Source organism: Bos indicus x Bos taurus, chromosome 19, assembly GCF_003369695.1.
Source record: "Bos indicus x Bos taurus breed Angus x Brahman F1 hybrid chromosome 19, Bos_hybrid_MaternalHap_v2.0, whole genome shotgun sequence".
In the NCBI taxonomy this organism is placed as follows: domain Eukaryota; kingdom Metazoa; phylum Chordata; class Mammalia; order Artiodactyla; family Bovidae; genus Bos; species Bos indicus x Bos taurus.
In genome coordinates, this window is record NC_040094.1 from 15,611,762 (window position 1) to 15,626,837 (window position 15,076).

The 15,076-nt window shown below is 37.4% G+C and overlaps 1 protein-coding gene across 1 annotated transcript in view; it reads right to left on the reverse strand.

Moving 5' to 3' along the window:
- TAF15 (TATA-box binding protein associated factor 15) overlaps positions 1 to 14,843 on the reverse strand; it is a 30,061-nt gene extending 15,218 nt beyond the window's left edge. The window contains exons 1-7 of the mRNA XM_027519852.1: positions 14,631 to 14,843; positions 7,620 to 7,659; positions 6,023 to 6,074; positions 5,856 to 5,940; positions 5,671 to 5,773; positions 3,354 to 3,547; positions 1,983 to 2,103 (exon numbers count right to left, since the gene is read on the reverse strand). Of these exons, the coding sequence (XP_027375653.1) occupies positions 1,983 to 2,103; positions 3,354 to 3,547; positions 5,671 to 5,773; positions 5,856 to 5,940; positions 6,023 to 6,074; positions 7,620 to 7,659; positions 14,631 to 14,637 (602 nt within the window). The 5' untranslated portion in view covers positions 14,638 to 14,843. The remainder of the gene's footprint in view (positions 1 to 1,982; positions 2,104 to 3,353; positions 3,548 to 5,670; positions 5,774 to 5,855; positions 5,941 to 6,022; positions 6,075 to 7,619; positions 7,660 to 14,630) is intronic.
- Between the last annotated feature and the right edge of the window lie 233 nt (positions 14,844 to 15,076).

Sequence of the window (15,076 nt, forward strand, 5' to 3'; positions counted from 1 at the left end):
AGGGAATGTATGTATATATATATATATAGATAGATAGCAACTGGGCAAAACCCCTCCCTACCCCCAAATTCTACCCTGACCTGAACCAGACATTTTGACCTAATATATATTGTGCTTGTCTATAAGATTTTGTTTGAAGGGCTTCTAAGGTTAAATAAAATTTTTAAAAATCAAAAATTTAGCTCATGATTCAATACCTGGGTCAAAAATTATACTGAAATATGTTGCCAAAGAGTTATCAAAGTGCTTAAAATACCAGGGTTGGTTAAGCTATGGATCTTTCCTCCTTTATCAGGAAAAGTCCTTCAACTCTTTGATTCTAAGATAAGTCATCTACCAAAGTTGAAAACATATTTTTAACGACTTCCCTACTCTCCTCCTTCTAAAAAGTGGGATTCTACTATTCTCAGACATAATTTAACAGGTAATCTATACATATAATTATAACCTCTTTATGAAAATTAAACTTATGATATACTATAAAACATATAGCATCCCAAGGCAGCTAATTATCTAAAACAGGGGTTCCCAACCTCCAGGATCTAATGCCTGATGATCTTAAGTGAAGCTGATGTAATAATAATAAAGTGCACAATAAATGTAAAACACTTGAATCATCCCAAAAGCATCCCCCTCCAATCCCACTGTGGAAAAATTGTCATCCACAAAACCAGTTCCTGGTGCCAAAGGTTGGGGACCACTGATCTAAAACATATTACCTGGAAAAGCACGTAACCTGTTATCCTGTCTGAGATGCTGTTTGAGGGGTGGAAGCTATGGATAGAGAGTAAGCACTGTATCCCTGTACACTGTTCACTTATATCCACATGATACACTATCCTCTTGGATAACGAAGAGGCATACAACAGAGTTGCTCTACCTTAATACATTGACTTTGGCTATTAATCAAAACTTTTAATGTTCAAGTCTTATAAATGTTTTTCAAATATGTTTAGACTTTAGATTTGTTAGATCAAAGCACTGCACACTAAACAGAAAAAGTCAGTGAGATAGAATCCCTGGCTCAGTTGAAAAATTAACAGTGCTATATGTAACTGATTCTCTCAGGTTACCTCAGGGAACAGATACTCAGTCCCTAAGAAGCAAAAGAGTACTGAGGTATTATTGCCAGTTAACATGCTGCTGACAATTTCAATTCCCAAAGAACACAAATTATCCTTCAAGCCTATATATTTTATACATGAAATTTGCAAGGTACAAATTTCACCTGAGGACAGTAAGTGCCAACTATTTTTTCATTCCTGTTTTTAGAGCAAAAGTGCTAAATTTACAGATATACTTGAAAGTAATTTTAAAACCAGCTTTCATAACATATGCCGTAAGTAAATACCAAAACCTGGTAAAACAATTAAAAAAAAAAGGAAAGCTGAATTAAAAAGTCATTCCTTTTCCACAGCTTAGTCTAGACAAAATACACAATGGTATGTGACATTGTACTAATTATTTCAGTAATTATTTACTTAAAAATAGGAACAGAACAGTTCAGTTACATACAATCTTTCTCTCCTCTGCCAACCTCAACTTTATACTCTGCTATTGCTTCCTAATATTTTCCCATCCCAAGGGGATTCAAGATTAAAGAACAGCCTCTCTATCTTCCAATCTAGAATTCTAAACTTACCTTTTATTTTCTACAGACTGAAACACTTGGATTTCCCAGAGTCATCTTTTAAATGAGTTTAGAGTCTATAGCTCTGGCATGAAAAATATTGTTAAGTGGTTTAACCACATTATAATAGAGGACTTTTCTCCACTGGTTTTAATACCACAAAAACTAACTGCTAAGAAAATCTATTTTGAGGTAATTTATGTGACATCTTAACACTGAAAATAAAATTTGAATTTCTGTCCTCTTGTCTAGAACATCTCTTTTTTAGGCATCTTAACGAAATCAGATGATGGAATCAAACCAGCTAAAAAAAAAAAAAAAAAAAAGTAGGCATCTGTACCTAAAAACTTACCTTGATCCTGTCATAGGACCTCTTCCATCCTTGTCATATCCCCCACGCCCTCTACCTCCTCCCTGTGACCCGCCATATCCTCTATTATCTTCTCCATACCTACTCACATCACGACGGTCATCTATAGAAAAGAAAATTAATACAAACATACATGAGTAACTTAAAATTTCTGACAAAGGCTTTCCACAACACAATCCTAAATGGCTCTTTAAATCACCTGTGACCTTCAGAAAATGGTACCTGTGCACAAAACTCAAATGCAAGTCACTGTAACACAATCTGGAATTAAATGTATGAGAATTATACCTGTGTCAAATCCCATTCTACCAAAGTTAGACAGCAAAACGGTGACATAGTTAACACATTTTGATGTGATGGTAACACGAAATAGTTTAAGTACATTAGGTACAGAACTCTAGTTAATTAAAAGAACACCCTAATCTTAAAAGCTACTTTTTTTCATGTCAAAAATATCTGAATGTAAATAAAACACAGATAAGGAATAACCAGATTTTCAAACTGAGAAACAGTAGTGAATATATGCACTGAATAAGGTATTTAGTGAATGAACTTTCTCTTTTACTCAGTTGCTAAGTCATTCATTCAACTAGTCAACAAATATTTATTAAGCAGGTATAAAAATGAGTAAGGCAGGACCTTTGCCCTTGAAGCATTCATTTTTATGGCTGGTCAGACTCTTAAATACCACAGTAAAGATAAAGTGGTGTGATGTTAGAGAAGGTTAATATAGGGTCATAATTTTCTCAAATCACATACAGCACCACCACCAAAAAAAGAACTGGTAGTGTGAACTTCCCTGTTGTGGTACACTGGTTAAGGTTCCGTGTTTCCACTGAGGGGGGAAAGGATTCAATCCCTGGTTAGAAACCTAAGATTCCACATGCCTCATGGTGTAGTCAAAAAATACAAAATTTTCAAATTAAAAAAAAAAAAAAAATGGCAGTAGCAGCACTGTCAACTGATCACTTTATTGAGACAACAAAGAAAATTTTTTAATTAGCCACCAAAAAAAAAAAAAAAAACACCACGTGACCATTTGGAGTCTCCAAGAAGTTCAGAAATATCAATCTAAGAAACTAACTTTGATGGATATGAGAAAGAACATATGTTCAAGGTCACTCCAAATTTTTACAGTTGAAATCTATAATTTGTATTGGGTCTTTCAAAACAAAGTTCAATATACAAACAATTCTCTGAAGGTTAAAAAAAAAATAAGAGTGGCGGATTCATGTTATGTATGGCAAAACCAATACAATATTATAAAGTAATCAGCCTCCAATTAAAATAAATAAATTTATATTAAAAAAAAAGAAAATACACCAAAAAAAAAAAGAGGTCAGCATATCTTACCTTGTGTGTGGTGGCTGTAATTTTCCCTTTGTGAATGGTAGGACTGCTGGTTTTGATTATAGGAATCATGCTGCTGATCATAATTTGACTGCTCATCATAAGAGCCTTGATGTTGATCATAGCCTGACTGCTGGTCATATGAATCTTGTTGACCATAGTCTGACTGGTCATATGAAGGTGCTCTTCCACCTTGGCTAAAACAGAGATCAACAACTTAAGTGACTTTACAGGACTGTTTACTGTAGTTAAGCCAACTGAGTGATTGCTATAAGACCTCAACCACATTTACTACTCTTTTCTGATGAGAATCATCTAGTTTTTGTATCTAGAGAATCTTATCACCAATGGAATGACTTTCAAACAATAATTCTACTATCACTGAAGAGGTGTCGCATTATGAGAAAAATCACACACTTTCGAAAACTATAGAGAAGAAAATCGTATTTAATATTTTGGGGACTACTTTCTTATCTTTAGAACCTTATCATTAGTATACTCTTCTAAGCATAATATACTCTTCTAAGCATAGTATACTCTTCTAATCATATCGGAGAAGGCAATGGCACCCCACTCCAGTACTCTTGCCTGGAAAATCCCATGGATGGAGGAGCCTGGTGGGCTGCAGTCCATGGGGTCGCTAAGAGTCAGACACAACGGAGCGACTTCACTTTCTCTTTTCACCTTCATGCATTGGAGAAGGAAATGGCAACCCACTCCAGTGTTCTTGCCTGGAGAATCCCAGGGACGGGAGCACCTGGTGGGCTGCCGTCTATGGTGTCGCACAGAGTCGGACACGACTGAAGCGACTTAGCAGCAGCAGCAAGCATGTCCAATAGTATAAAATATTGCTATTAGAAACTGGCAATTAAATCATTCAAATTTTTAGTCTGCTGAGTAGAAGGAGCTTGCTTTGTGATGCCACTTTTTAACTGAAAAGAAGTCTAAGTATCAAAGAAGACTGCTTTATTATCTCTGGCAATTAAAAAAAAGATTCTAAGCAGGTTCTGAACAATATGGTTATTAATTACCTGCTCTCAGGATGGGAGTATTCATTGGATTTGAGTTCTAATGTTTTGAGTTACTTTAAAAAAAAGGGGGGGGGGAGTGGGAACAAAAATGGCCTCCTATCTTAATAGTCACATCTTATTCTGCATCAAGTGATCAAAACATCTAATAAAGATCAGGATGTTCCCCAACTCCCTATCCAAAGCACATGACAACAATGGTCAAGAATCCTAGAATGTCCTTGAGAATGATTTAAACCAAATCTAACATTTCTCTTTGGTCCACACTTAGATGTCTCATTCCCAAAAATGTATCCTTATAAAAAGATTCTCCTTAAATTTAAAACTAACCAATAGGACTTGAAGAACCTGCTAAGGTAACATGCTTTTGGGATAGTATTCCCTACGCCTGTATTTCATTTCTACTTTTCAAAGCACTCTCCTATCTATTAAGACTGATAAATGTGATCTCATAAATCTTTTCCTAATTTCTTCCCCAATGCTTTTATTTAACTGAATTTCACTTATAATAATTTCTTTTGAATAATTTCTTTCCTGCAGAGATAAAAAAATACTAGTGACCTCAATTTCTATCTCACTTTTTAGCTGTGTAACTTGGAAGGCTATATAATCTTAACAACTTCTCTTTACTTTTGATAATTACTGGTACTATCTCATAGTGCATTCCCAATTACATTAGGGAATGCAAAAGCATTTCACAAATGGTAAAGCACAATAAAAAAAAAGTTGCTATTATTAAAATTAATAACAAGGACAGGCCCCTCAAATCCAAAAATTATTAAAAAAAAAAAAAAAAGACCTGTAAAATTGCTAATATTCACCTACCTATATTAACAATTAAAACATTTTTTAATGTATCTGAAATATGTGGATAGTTTTTGGCACTTTTTCTTTAATATTTTTGTCCCTGAAAAGGTAAGACATTAAAATGGTTAAAAAATAAAATCGAAATAAAAAGTAAACATTGGTAAGTACACACAGGCAGCTTTTTTATTTCATCTCAGGTATAAAGCAAAGGTCCATTTGCAAAGGATAAAGCAAAGGTCCATTAACATTTAAATCACGTGCATTCATTTAGAGCTGAACTAATTTTATAAGTAACACATGAAAAGAACAAAATATCAACTGACAATTTCCACATTCTTTATAACACAAAACTATGAAATTCATACTTCATCAATACTTTTCTGAAAAAAGTGTTTAAAGCAAGGACTTTTTGGTGAAAACTGTTTAACACCCAAAGTGTTCTTTTCACTTCCCAACACAACCTCAGCACTCTACTGTTTCCTTACCCTCCTGATGATTCCACGTTTTGCTGTCCCTGGTTATTGTAAGACTGCTGGCTGTATGAGCTCTGCTTTTGATTCTCATAACCACTGTAGGACTGTGAATAACCTAAAGATTGAATGGATACACATTTAGGAAAGGTTCTGATTTCTTAACTTCTAAAACAGTAAATTTAACAAATCAGTCCAACCTGATTGGCTTTGTCCATAACTGGAGTAGCCGCTATAGTTCTGTCCATATGAAGGCTCAGTAGTTTGTCCATAGCCAGAATAGCTCTGAAATTTAGATAAATACAAGTTTCATTGCATATTTAAGATTAAAACTATTTATAAAGAACTCAATTTATATTTAACCTACTTGTGGTGCTTGTCCATAACCTTGGTTGCTTTGATTTCCATAGGAAGAATAACTGTAAAAGAAAGACGTACTACTTGAAAGATACGTGCTAGAATTTAAAAGCTTAAAGAACTCTATCCTTGTTTTCAACTTTCAACTCAAATACAAGCTTTTTTCCTGAAAAACGGTCAATCTGCCTACCTCTTAGAGTCTAAATTGAAAGGTGGTAACCAAAGACTGTCAAAAGCATAAATGAAGTCGTTCCGAGACCTCTTGAATGTCAATCACCAGAAGTTTTGCTTTGACAATCTCCCACAAAAAAAACTTCACCACACCTAAGACCCAACGCTGCCCAAGATAAAAATAAATAAAAATACACTTATTGTGCCAAAAAAAAAAAAAAAACAACTTTACCACCAGAGCTAAAAAATCCCAAGAGAATTATGCTTGGGTAGGTGGGAGGCTGGGGATAGAAAGGAATGGTAGCAAGACCCATAAATATGTACAGCGAAAAAAAAAAAACAGACTCTAAGTTAGAGCTTCAATCAATTTAACTGTGCTTTAACAGATTAATTTCTTCCTACCATTTACCTTAACTTGCCTCTAAGATCCTAGAAGAGGCACAGTGTGGCACTAAATGTCCAGTTTTAGTGCCTCAGTAATAGAGGTATGTACATCTTCAGACCACTATCACAGAGTAAAAGTGTACTGTACCCTCAGTGGTACATCACAGCCTGGCATAGTTTTTGACTGAATGAAAACATGTAGCTTCCTCAGATCTGAACTTTCTTTAATGTTATTGTATATAAGCTTTAACAAGTCAGAAATAAACTTTCTGAATATATGCCAAAGGAAAATAAAAACATCTGCCAAATAAATTATTAGTTTAGAGCTATCAAGTACTAAAAGAATTTAACTTTATAAAATATATTTCATTGAATAAACATTTGCCAGTTGCCTACTACAAGGGTCTATCCTATAAGAATAAAAAAGTCAAATCAGTGTTGTTTTCATTAAGCTTAAAATTTGATGACAGATGATATCTGAGAAGCTCTCCTGAAAATCTCACACTGACCTGCAAAACATTTATAGTATGAGCTGAAGGCTGTATTTCTAGTAAGCAAGAGAATCCTACTACATGTGAATGTATTCACATAAAAACAGACTTTTTATTGTGAGCATGGCAAGGAGCCTTTTAAAAATACTAAACACTTCTATCATAGTACTTCAAGAAAATCCACTCCAGAAACATGTTAGCATATTGTATACATCCAAAAAATGTTTTTTCTAAGAAGCTGTTATAGTTCAACTGCTTAAATCCTTTTAATAATGATTTCTGCTGAAAACTTTCTTAAAGAAAACAATCTTTACAATACCTGTGAGATTTGTTTTAATCTCTAGGGGGCATCTATATTTACTGATTCAAACAGCCTTTTAAAAAAAGAAAAATATTTTATAGCACTTATGTACCTAGGCCAACTCTTTCCCCTCAACAAGCTAATATTTAACTCTTTAAGACGTCAAGATACCAAATCTCAAGAGGGACACCTGACTAAATATATCTTTTTTTCTCAGTTCTACTCATTCATGGTATTACTGAAACGTGCATATACTTTACCTTTGCTGTTCACCCCCAGACTGACCGTAACTTCCAGAATCTAAAACACATAAAAAGAATGTTTAATCTTATTTAAAAGTAGGCTTCCTGCAAAGGCTGACTTTAGCTCTTACAGATGAAATGTGATAAGAAAATATTATAAAAAGTAACTACAGAAAGGAAAACTAGAAGTTAAAAATATAGTGCAAGGAAAAATCTGTGTCAACAGTACTGGCTATTTACAGTAATATCTCTGAAAACAACCACTCTACAAATATGTCCTCATGTCACAAAAACCAAGTAAATAAATGAGAAACAATCAGTGAAAAACCCATCCTTTTAACAAAAACTCAAAAGCTCAAACTATACTATCTTTATATACAAAAAGACATCTGTTAAAACTAATCAGGATTAAAAAGAAAAGAAAATACACACTCTAAGAATATACACCATTCCCTTAGATTGGATTGAACTGCTCTGGCTGTCAGTAGAAACAATAAGATCTCTGAAGACTTGGTAAAAAGCTAAGTCAGCTGTTTAACCCCAACTTCATCAAAGTTTTCAGGGACTTGGCCAATTAGTATATATCCATTGGGATTCTCCTCAGATTCAAATGAATGACCTAACTTTATTAGTGATGAGTAAGAGAAGAATTGGGGCTTCCCATGTGGCACAGTGGTCAAGAATCCACCTGCCAATGCAAGAGTTGCGGGTTAGACCCCTGGGTGGGGAAGATCCCTTGGAGAATGCAATGGCAACCCACTCCAGTACTCTTCCCTGGGAAATCAAATGGACAGAGAAGCCTGGCGGGCTACAGTCCACAGCATCATCACAGGAGTTGGACATGACTTAGCTACTAGAAAAAAGAAGACCTGGGCTTCCCTGGTGGCTAACGGAGGTGGAAAAAAATTGCGCATCACTGCCCATAATACTCAGGTGGCGCTAGTGGTAAAGAACCTGCCTGCCAATGCAAGAGATGTTAAGAGACATGGGTTTGATCCCTAGCTCAGGAAGATCCCCTGGAGGAGGCATGGCAACCCACTCCAGTATTCTTGCCTGGAGAATTCAATGGACAGAGGAGCCTGGTGGGCTGCAGTCTACAGGGCTGTAAAGAGTTGAACATGACTGAAGTGACTTAGCATGCACAAGCCTGTAATAATAAAATGACTAGATGTGTAGCTAACAATCAAATAAGAAATATATGAAAAGAATATAGAATCTACCTGGATCATAAAAAGATTAGATGCATCTCAAAAACTAGATGTATCTAAAATACTAGATGCTTCTATCAAATGGCAAAGGAAATTAGTTTCAACCAATTCAGAAACTAAAAAGGATTACAGTGGAAGGACGGAGTGTACGAGTGAAACAAATATATAAACACTGGGGATATAAAGCTTTAAATTATATCCCAAGGCACTGATGTGGGTTCTCCCAGCAACAAAGTAGAGCCCAAGATCTTATTATACTTTGGCTCAGGCAAGAATTATAGAAGTACACAGCACACATGGTATACAACCCTAATCTATTAAGTGTTAGAGCTTGTAACCCAGTCACTTCTGCTCTCTGAAAGTTTAACTATGACTTCTTTAGCTGGCTGACTTTAAAACTCTAGAACACAGAAATAAGCATATTGACCAACAAGTCTATCCCTTAGTATACATGACTGAGAAAGTATAGATGATTTACATTCAGAGAAAATCAATTTATAAACTGTATGACAAAAAATAAATTCTAAGGCATTTCTAACAACTGCTCATTATTAAGTACTTGGCACTTGAGCCTTATATCTGGGCCCATGAATTATTCAGAAGTGCTTTTACCTCTAAGCGTACAGGGTTTTGTTACTCTTTGTGGTTCTAATTATATTCCATTGCAGCCAGAAAAAGGTATTTTCTCTATTCTGGGTATTTGTCAGGATTTTGCTTTTCCCCTTGGTAAATACTTTCACGTTCATAAATGCCCCCTATGTGCTTGAAAAGAACTGCATTTTCTAAATGTTCAAAGAATTCTGTAAGATGCTTGTTAATTCTATCATTCCTATTCCTACTGTTTCATCTACCTGATCTATTAATTACTCAGAGAAGAATGTTTAAACTTAAAATTCCCTGTCTGACTCTGTATTTGTCAACTTCTTCTCTTTTTTTTTGCTTCTACATTTTGAGGCTATACTGTCAGGCACAGAAAGGTACATATTTACACCCTCCTGGTGAATTTCCTTTTAACATTACATGAAGACTATCACTAATAATGTCCAAACTTTCTTTTGACTGGTAACTAAGCAATCTTCCTTTTGGTTGATGTTTGCCTGATTAGTCTTTCCTATCTCTGTATTTCTTAACAGTTCTTATTCTGACGCTTTAGTGATCTTCCCCGGTGGCTCAGATGGTAAAGAATCTGCCTACAGTGCAGAAGCTCATGGTTCGATCCCTGGGTTGGAAAGATCCCCTGGAGAAGGGAATGCTTACCCACTCCAGTATTCTTGCCTGCATAACCCCCTGGACAGAGGAGTCTGGCCGGCTAGTCCACAGGGTCAAGTCACACATCACTGAGTGACTAACATTTTCACTTTTTGTATCATTTTTGAAAGCATAAATCTAGATCAATTTTTCCCAATGTGGAAAATCTCTCAATTGATGTTTTCATATTTTCACTACTGTTACTTTTTATTTATTACTACTAGCCTATACTGGACTCTCTACTTACCAGGGTCTTTTTTCCCCCAACTCCTCAACTTCCTTCTACTGGATTTTCCTCTCTTTCCCCCTCTACTGCTTTAGATGCTCAAATTCTGTTCTTGTAATAAGTTACAGCAGCAATAAGTTACCATTCATTAAAGATTATGTTCAATTTTAACATACATTTTTGGCAAAGTTCAAAATGATCTTCAACCTCCACTAGAATATAAGAATTTTAATGTTAAAATGCCAATTACAGCCTTCATCTATTATTTTGCTTCCACATTTTTTCCCGTATCATTTGCTTCCACTGTAAAAACTCTATAAATGTAATCATTTTAATCTTCAAGATTCCATACAGTCAATACTTTTTATCTACTGCATTTATTTCCTCTATATTTTTTGCATCCTACCCCTCCCTTCTGGATTTCTTTTATGCGTTCCTTCAGTAAAGGCCTGAAAGTGGTACTGTCTTTTATTTGGATAAAAAATTCAAGGTCATACATTATTTTTCCTCTAAACTTCAAAGATCACTTCATTATTTAGCGGCTTCTTAAAACTTTTAAGAAATCTACCAATCTTACCATTTCCCTATTTCTTCTGATAGGTCTGTTACTGGTATTTCATAAATCCGTAGTCTCACATTTATGTACCTGGGTATGAACTGACTTTTATGTCTCATGTTTGAGACTACTGCTTCTTGATCCATCAATTTTGGAAAATGCTCAACTATCAATTACCATTTTCTCCTTCTCAAACTCAGATGTATGTCAGAGCTTCCCAATCTACTTTCCATGTTTTTTTTTTTAAACTTTCTGACTGCACTCCAGACCATGTGGGATCTTACCCAACAAGGGATCAAACCCACACCCTCTGCATTGGAAGCACCAAGTCTTAACCACGGGACCACCAGGGACAGTCCCTCCCATGTTTCTTAATCTCTCACTCTTCGTTTTAACCTTCTGAACTGAATCCTGGGTAATTATTAAACCCCATCTATTTTCTACCTCCCTAGTTATTTCTTCTGGCTAGGTCTATCTGCGATTCAACTTAGCCACTTTCTCCACCTCTACAAGTTACACTTGGTTCTTTTCAAATCTATGTTAAATTTTTTTTAAAGTCTTGGTCTTAGGGCTGATTCCTTTTTAAGTTTTTAATAATTTTAAACCTATAATACGCTTGCCCAAACCATCTAATTTGGGGTTCAAATGCCATTTGTCACTCTCATTTTGGTGAGCTGTTTCCCAGAATTCTGCAATGTATTACTGTGAACTGCAAGGTTTTCCCATAAAATTCCTAGTGACCCACGCTCTGAAATTTCCTCAGAAAAGGTTTTCATTTGTTTCTACTAAGAACCCCAAGGTTATTATTGCCAGTCTAGAACCAACTTTTACATTAAATTTCTTGGCTTAAGATTTCCTGGACCTCATAACTAGTCTAAATATACACTGAACTATAAAGCCCAGGTCCCAGGTTACAAATTCTTCGAAAAAGACTCAAGGCCCAGGTTTGTTATCTCCTATGCTGATACAAAGGTTTTTTTCTAGTTCATTCTTTCACTGAAGATACAGTCTTTTAAACATCCAGGTTTTATGCAAGAGTCTCAGTTCCCACTACAAGGCTCTAAAGGTCTGAATATTTCATCTCCTGTGCTTAGTTACTTGAGCAATAAACTCCAACTCTCTGAATACTGTGACCTACACCCGCCTCTTCAGGGAACAGCAAGTTAGCTCTATGCCTACCATGCTGGCTTCTACTTCACTTCTGGCAGCAGAAGCCCGCCCTTTGTTTTATGTTAAGCTCCCGCATTTTTAGTTATTTGTAGACAGAATATTTGCAAGTTATCTTAGTCTGCCATACTGCCAAAAAGTATCTTGACTTTGTAGCTTTTATATGTATAAGTGATATCAGATTTGACTTGTAACTACAAAGCTGTCAACTAATATTTATCTGAGAGTCTGACTCACAATATTTACAATTCTGACTTAATTGTTGATTACGTACACACTTTATTTTACTAGATTTGTAAATCTGTCTTGTCAGGCACCTAGAGTGGTTGAGTCAATTTAATAAATTTTTAAGTACAGTTTGGAATGTTTAACGGATTTACATAAACTGAATGTTATTAGTTGTTTAGGAGGGAGTCTGCTGTTAAATTTATTAACTTAAACATTCAAGAATAAGTGAAAAACATCATTCCTATTTTATACCAAGTCAAAAGTATTATTTTAATACCCAAATTACAAAATGTACAAATATTATCTAACACTAAGTAGAACTTAATTCTAAATTTAGTTGACTTAATGTAGAAACAAGCAAATTATTAAATAGTTCTTTTTGACATGAAAGTCAATTTCAATATTAAAAACACTCAAATTACAAAACAACAAGGATGTGTACTGTCTTGGTGATTTTGAAGATCAGTAATAATGCATTAACCAGCTCACACACTATTATGACATACTGAAAATCATGGATTTTGCAAACAGTATACCTCTAAAATTTAATTTTCCATAAAAGCTACCCAGTCCTACAAAAATAAGCCACTGTTTTAAACCAATAATCACATTAAAAATAAGACAGGTCAGTAGTTCCTAATGAGAACTATATGCACTGAAATGGTAAATTTCTCCATGAAGGTAGGAGAATCATTTTTAAATCATAGAGAGGTTTCACACCCTCCTTAGAGTGTGTTTACATGTACTTCTGTGGAACTTTACTGAACTTCATTCCAAATTATGCACCTAATTAAATGTATCCCAACATCTACTTTGGGGTAAGAAATTACTTCTCACTTGAGCAAGAATTAAAGAGGTTAATTCTGTGCAATTAATACCCTCTTACATCAGGTAAATGCCCCTTTCCCCAAAAGATCTGACTTAACATCCATGTTAATCTAAGGAATGTTCTTCATTCCCAGGTCCAACCATTCTTGCTAACATGGTCTCCTTTTAGCCCGCTGCTTTCTTTTTGTCACACATTTCCACCCTTCTGCAAAACTGGATTACTTGGAGAAAAGGGATTGGTTTTTTTTTTTTTTTTTTTTACTATCAACAGGTTCTCCCTTGGGAAAAAAAATGTAAAACACTCTGCCAGCAGTCATTTTCATCCCAATCACATGGCTTTCGGGTACGTGTTCTGCTTTTCCACCTCAATAGTAGTATCTAACTCTTGTGACGGTTTCTAGTTAAGTGGAAAGCTGAGTCTGTCTTTCTGTCTTTGCAGCCTGTGATGTACCCAACGACAGAGGACCCTGTGCGGCACCTAAGAGTGCTAAATCAAGGGCAGATCTGGGTTGGAGGGAGAATAGATATATGTGTATCTATGGCTGAGTCCCTTTGCTGTTCACCTGAAACTACCACAACATTGCTAATCGGCTATACGCCAATACAAAATAAAAAGTTTAAAGTCTGAATTAAAAAAAAAAAAGAGCAGATCCACCTCCCAGACTATATATTCTGCTTTAGCAGGATCTAAATGGGCTGTCCTGATGAGACCAAGGCCTGTCTCCTCCACACAACGAGTCGGGGGGCTGGGGCGCGGAGGCGGGGGGTCCCTGTATAATTTTAAGTGTATCATTTATCATTTGGTGGAAGACTGCGTTTCCTTTCGTTTGTATGCTTCAACGTAAATGCAACAAGCATCTACACGAGCCCATTAATAACAGACAAAGCTCACTTTCAAGCTCGTGAGGAGACAACTTTAGAGGGTCTGAAAAGATGACAGAGGAGGGTGAACTGGAAGCTGAATTAGATGCAAACACCCCCAACTCGAATCCGGGAGGCTACTACATGAATGACGACATGTAGGATTTCGTGTCAGGCAACATCCTTTTAAAAAGGGCTCCCAGAGCATCAAGGCCCGCACCTGATGAATGGGTGAGTCAGGAAGGCCCAGCTCCACTTCACGGATGGGGAAACTGAGGGACGAGACGGCGAGACGACTGGCCTGAGGCCTCGCTGAAAGATCTGAGGCGAAGCGGAGAACCACAAGCACCGATTCTCTCCGGCTGATGCTCTAATCACGGGCTCCCCCCGCCCCTACGATGGCGTAGCGGCCTCCGCCCCCACCCCGATTCACACACCCGCCCCCGGGAGCGGCACGTCGCCTCAGCTTCCAAGGGCTGGGTCAAGAGACTGGGGGCTCGAGACGCTCCCGCCGAGACTTGCAGACGGAGAGCGTTGGGAGCGTGCGTCCCTTCAGTCCAACATGGCGGCGGCCGCGGCCGCCCCCCCACCCCAGCCTCCCTCAGGGCCGGAGGCTTCCCTCGGGGCCCTCCGGTGGGCGGGAAAATGGCCCAACCCCGCCGGGCCCCTTCTCGCCGCTGCCGCTGCTCGCTGAAGAAGTCACCTACCCGACATGACTAACGGCCGCGGCGCGAAGCCCCCACAGCCCGCAGAAAACAAGGTATACGAGCGCCAGGCGGCACGGCGGCCGGAGCTGTACTGAGGGCGGCGCGGCGCGCGGGGCTCGACTGCGGGGCCTCGGCAGCCAATCAGAGGACAGTGGGCGGTACGACAGCGCCGCGACTCGAGGGGTGACTCTGTGCTAGGACCGCCCTCCGAACTCGGAGGACTTCAGAATCCCTTCTCGTTCCCCCCTCCGTGGACGGTACCATTATTGAGAGGGAATGGAGGAGAGGAAGTATCAACGCCGTGATCGGGACGGGGGCGGAAGCTGAGCCTACCCGGTCCGTCCTGATTATAGTCCTGTTTCTCACTTGATCTGATAGAATTCGAGGTTAGGAAGTGAAAGAGAAGAGGCCTTATAAACATAGGTTATATGGTTAGAAAAGGCCTT